The 5507-nt window shown below is 63.1% G+C and overlaps 1 protein-coding gene across 1 annotated transcript in view; it reads left to right on the top strand.

Moving 5' to 3' along the window:
* CSF2RB (colony stimulating factor 2 receptor, beta, low-affinity (granulocyte-macrophage)) overlaps positions 1–5497 on the top strand; it is an 18141-nt gene extending 12644 nt beyond the window's left edge. Inside the window, exons 9-14 of the mRNA XM_014530850.1 lie at positions 518–657; positions 1638–1797; positions 2288–2378; positions 2600–2657; positions 3434–3537; positions 4159–5497. Coding sequence (XP_014386336.1) covers positions 518–657; positions 1638–1797; positions 2288–2378; positions 2600–2657; positions 3434–3537; positions 4159–5305 — 1700 coding nt within the window. The 3' untranslated portion in view covers positions 5306–5497. The remainder of the gene's footprint in view (positions 1–517; positions 658–1637; positions 1798–2287; positions 2379–2599; positions 2658–3433; positions 3538–4158) is intronic.
* Positions 5498–5507: the final 10 nt, after the last annotated feature.

The raw sequence follows: 5507 nt of genomic DNA, 5'->3' as shown, positions 1-5507 counted from the left end.
AGGGAGTGGGGGGGGTGGGGCTGCTGTGTCTCCTTGTATAAACCGTGTAAACTCAGGGTTCCTGTGTCCCGTCTGGGGATCGGCCAGGTTGCAACCTTGGCCTCTGCTCCATGCTAGCTGCCTGACCTTGACAAGAGCCTAATTGTCTGGGCTCACTTTCTCTGTCTGTGACACGTGGATGGTAATTCGTGCAGAGCGAGCATGTCTGTTAGTGCCCGGAACAGTCCCGGCTCTAGACTAGAACCCATGATAGTGATTTTATTTTTACTGAAATGCGATGAGCGACCCATGCGTGGCGTCACCTCGATACAAAACAAGTGAATCTCGGCCTCGGCCAAGAACAGGGCCGCTCAGGTCCAATCGGATGACGTGGTGAAATGGGGGTGCAGAGAGCCCGAGGTAGGCGGGACCTGGGGTGCTGGGGCCGGTGATGACAGCACCTGTGACCAGCATGGAAGGCAGGGAATGTTCCAGGGGAGGGATGCTAAGAAGATGTTCCCTAAATGTTTCCTCCCTCCAGTCCAGATGGCACCCCCGACGCTCAACGTGACCCAGGGCAGAGACGGCTACATTTTGCGCTGGGAAGTGAAGATGTTCTATGATCACATAGAGTACACCTTCGAGGTCCAGTACAAGAAAGACACAGCCTCCTGGGAGGTGAGGGGCCCGGAGGGGCCTGCTGGGGGGAGGCATGTGAGACAACACCTGGAAGGCGCCACCTGCAGGTGACCAGTCCGAGGAAGCCACAGGGACTTGGTGATCACAACCCTGAGGCTCAGGGAGATGAAGTGACTCGGTCAAAATTAACACCTGTGACCCCGGAGGCAACCTAGACGGCAGGGCAGGGAGGGCAGAGAGGTGCTGGATGAAGGGTTTTCAAAAGCCACAGAGGGGACCCTTCTGCAGAGGAACCTCCTCCGGACATAGCGGTGCAGCCGCCCAGAGCAGAGCCGCTCCCGGTGAAGCAGGCAGGGCCCCAGCCCAGGGCTCCGTCCAGGTCCCCACCCCCAGGCAGCCCTGGGTCCGTGTGCAGAACCTGGGGCTCCACAGAGGCCAGACCAGAAACCTCGGAGCCAGTCCCAGACCTGCGGACTGGAAATGGAGAAACCGAGGCCAGGAGGGGGTGGGTCTGGGATTAGGCCCCAGGCACCTAAACCCCGTCTCAGAGCTCAGAATCCAGTCACCCTGCACTGCATTCCTGAGAGGCCATAATTGGGGTCCAGGCTGCCCCCGGGGAGCTGGGAGGACCAGGGGTCTCAAGAAGAGGATGGGACTGTGTGACCCCTTAGGGTTTCTGGGCCTTAATGTCACAGGGGCGCATTGCAAGAGGTGTGATCCCAGGGCCCACCCGGAGTGCTCTCTCTCTCTCTCTCTCTCTTCCTCCCTCTCTGTCTAAAGGAGGGCCCACTCCTTGGTGGGAATTCTCTCTCTCTCTCTCTCTCTCCCTCTCTCTGTCTAAAGGAGGGACCACTCCTTGGTGGGAGCGGTCCTGCCTCAGACCTGAGGATGCAACCACAGCGAGGGGTGGGGGCTGGCGGGTAGCAGAGACCCGGGCTGGGAGGGGTTTGCAGCTGTGCCTACATGATCCTCGGAAGTTGCCTCCGCCTCAGCCACCTGCTGACACGCCTGCCCCGCAGGAGAGCAAGACAGAGCCCCTCCAGAACACGCGCGTCCTGTCGCTGCCGCCTCTGGAGTCCTCCACCAGGTACCAGGCGAGAGTGAGGGTCAAGCCCTACAAAAGCTACAGCGGGATCTGGAGCGAGTGGAGCGAGGAGAGCTCCTGGGACACTGAGTGGGGTATGTCATCCCCCCCCCGACACACACCCTCCCTTCCCGCTACAGCCCAGCTGGGGTGAGGGCAGGGGCGATGTAGACACAGAGGTGTGACTGCACCCACCCCAGCATCCTTTCCTCCCAGGGGACACTAGTCATTGAAAAATGACGCCTGCTGTACAACACAGACTGCGGATGAGGCCTTGAGAGCAGAGAGGAGCAGGTCTCATCATCATGCCTCCCTCACATGGGACCTTAGTCCTCTGTTAATATGACCCATGGCTTCATTAGCCTTTGTGTCCGCCACTAACCAGTGACCACTCAGCACAAAATTCTAGTTACCACCCACAAACATCAGGGCCTCCGGACAGAGGTCTGAGCTGGGAAGGTTTGGGTCTGCGTTCTTATCTTCCCCATCTCCCTGCTACTTTCACTCGTCCTCACTTTTTACCTGAGCCTCCAGCTTTTCCCTCCCGGGTGCTAATGCTCCTTTTTCTCTCCTGGCTGCCGGAAGTGCTGCCCACGTGGGGCCTGGCCCTCGTCCTAGTCTTCACCACCCTGGCCTTACTCCTGGCCCTGCGTTTCTGTGGCACGTACGGGTACAGGTAAGGGGGCTCCATGATGAGTTGGGGTGGGCGTACCCAGGACCCTAGAGGGGCCACAGGGATCCCACAGCGGATCCCTCCAGTCCCTACTCCGCCACCCACTCCCTGGGGGTTCCTGGGCAAATCTCACCCTCTCCTGGGGCCTCAGTTTACCCCCTGTATCTGAACATGGGCAGCTGCTGAGGTCTCAGGTGGCTGTCACCTCCCTGCTGTCTTTCCAGGTTGACCCACAAGTGGGAGGAGAAAATCCCCAACCCCAGTAAGAGCCAACTGTTCCAGGTAGGACCTGCGGCAGGGCGGCTGTGGTGGGAAAGGCTCCTCTGCCCTGTGCCCATGTCCCCGTGCCCATGTCCTCCTCCCCTTCCTGGGGGCGTGGAGAGTGGGGCACAGGTGGCCAGGGGAGGGGCTGGGAGGCTCTGAGAGCAAGGCCCGCACCTGTGAGTTCATCCCTGAAGACCCCCGGCCTCGCAGTGCACAGGGGCCCTGCTGTCAGGGGCCCCGTGGGGCAGGAGAGGGTTGAGGGTGGGGATGCCAGGAGTGCACAGCTGGGCTCAGGAAGGCAGGCAGGCGGTGGGAGGCAGGAAGGCTCTCTGAGGACAGGACAGCAGGATCCAGGTGGCCCAGGGGAAAGGTCACTGTAGGCAGAAGGCAGGTGGGGATGAGACAGGGACACTCCACGAAGGACTGAGGAGGGTGGGCCATGAGGCTGGGCGCATCACAGGAGGCCGAGGGGACCGCAGAGGGAACGAGGGTGGGGAGGGTCTCGAGGCCAGTGTGGGAAGACTAGGGGGTGACTCTGGAGGCAGCCACACCCCAATAAGCAGGCTCACCAGAGCAGGGTCCCTGTCCTCAGTGCTGGGGTAGAGGACCCCAGGAAGTCCCAGCCCCTCTCTGGCCTCCCCTCCTGGTGTCAGAGGCTGTGTCTGGTCCTGACCATGCTGAGCTACCCCCCTTTTCCGGGGACTCACTGAATCCCCTGCCTCCCCCACAGCCCTCCCTCCACCAACACCAGCCCGCGGTCCCACACCCACAGGCACAAACGCCCTCTCTTCTAGGACGTGAGTGCGGGGCGCTGGCCCCCAGGCGGCGTGTCAGCCCTCACCAGAAGGAGCCCCGCACACAAGGGGCCATGGGGCAGCCGCTTCCCTGGGCTGGAGGGGTGAGTGCCTGGGCCTGGGATCCCTGGGAGGCGGGAGGGTGGCCCCAGCGTGCACAGGGGAGGTCAGAGGAGGTGGCCTGTCACCTGTGGCTCAGGGTGGAGAGGCCGAAGGAGGCGGTTGGCACTGAGCAAGAAGCATCCCAGTGGGACAGCTGGAGAACTTCCTGGTTCCCAGCTTAGCGAGAGCCAGAGCTCAGGTTTGACAGGTGACCTCTCTGTGCCTGGGGATAGCCCGCACTGCCTCGGCCTCCTGGGGTCAGCACCTGAGCCGCCAGCACTGCTAACCCCCAGGACAGGGCACTGCAGGCTGCGGGTGAGGACGGAGGGAATGACAGCATGGGCATCGGCCTGGGCCCTGAGGCTGGGCCCGGCAAGGAGCAGAGGGTGAGAGGGACACACCTGGGAGAGGACCTTCAGCAAGAGTGTGGAGGCTGGAGGGCCAGGCCCACAGGGAGGTGGAGCACAGCCGGTTCCCTGCTCTAGGGTCCCCGTCTACCGCGCCTCGCCCCCTCTGTGTTCTCTGTGAGCCCTGCTGGTCCCAGCACCCCCCCCAGCCCCTCCCGCATGAGCTGAGGTGTCTGCCCAGGGTGTCCCAACATCTCACACCTGCTCTCCCCACAGGGTGTTTCCTGAAGACCGCATGCACAGCGAGGTGTCACCTCTCACCGTGGAGGACCCTAAAAATGCCCCTCTCACCGTGGAGGACCCTAAAAATGCCCACGACTCACCATCTGAGCCTTACACGACTCCGGCAGCCTCGGACCTGCCCACGGAGCTGCCCCCAAGCCCCGCGCCCTGCCTGTCGGCCCCCTCGAGCAGCCCTGAGAGCCAGGGTTCCGGCTTCCACTTCAACGGCCCCTACCTGGGGCCGCCCCACAGCCTCTCCCTGCCGGACCTCCTGGGCCAGGAGGAGGCCCCGCAGATGGGTGGGAGCCAGAAGCCTCTGCCCCCAGGGTCCCTGGAGTACCTGTGCCTGCCCCAAGGGGAGCAGGTGCAGCTGGTCCCGCTGGCCCAGGTGATGGGACAGGGCCAGGCCAGGGGTGTGGAGAGGAGACCCTGCGGGGGGGCGGAGGGGAGCCCCTCCATGGAGACTGGGGCGGGCCCTGTCCCTCAGGCTCCTGGGCTGCTGGTGGGTGGTCAGGGCCTGAAGGACAGCCCCACAGCTGTGTCCGGGGAACCTGCGGACAGCATCGTGGCCTCTGGTTATGTCACCACCGCAGACCTGGCACTCGCCTTACCCACAGAGGCACCATCTGCCTCCCGGGTCCCTCCTCCAGGCCGCCCCTCAGAGCAGAACCACAGCCTCTGTCCCAGACTGGCACGAGGGCCCCTGGAAGGCCCCGCCCCCGTGAAATCAGTGATTGACAGCTATGTGGAGCTCCCTTCCACCATGGGCCAGTCCCCTAAGTCCCCTCTGGGCAGCCCTGCCCCTCCTGCAGCCAGCGGCCACGTCCTGAGCCCGAGGGAACCCCGGGTCGATGTGACCCCAGTCTCCCCGCACCCCGAGGGGCTCCTGGTCCTGCAGCAGGTGGGTGACTATTGCTTCCTCCCCGGCGTGGGGTCTGGCCCCTTGTCCCCCCAGAGTAAGTCCTCTTCTCCTGGACCCTGTCCTGAGATCAGGGACCTGGACCAGGGCTTCCCGGCCAAGAAGCCTTCCTGTCCGGCCATTCCCCAGGTGCCCGCCATTCAGCTCTTCAAAGCCCTGAAGCAGCAGGACTACCTGACACTGCCCCCCTGGGATGTCAGCAGGCCTAGGGAGGTGTGCTGAGACCCTGCGGGCCTGGGGGTCACGTGGGAGGAGAGGGTCTGCCTTCCTTCCTGCCCTGCCTTTCTCCCACCAGCCTCTGTGTTTTCCACACTCATTTCTGCAAAGCCAAGGAGAGGGGGCCAGGAAAACGCGTGAACTGCCTATCTTCTCCCTTGACCTTGAGCAAGGTCAAGCTTCTCTGTCTCTCTTCCTCCTCCCTCCC

Source organism: Myotis brandtii, unplaced genomic scaffold (genome assembly GCF_000412655.1).
Source record: "Myotis brandtii unplaced genomic scaffold, ASM41265v1 scaffold78, whole genome shotgun sequence".
Taxonomy (NCBI): Eukaryota; Metazoa; Chordata; class Mammalia; order Chiroptera; family Vespertilionidae; genus Myotis; species Myotis brandtii.
Note: the sequence above shows the minus strand (reverse complement) of the source record. Positions and strands in the feature narration are given on the sequence as shown.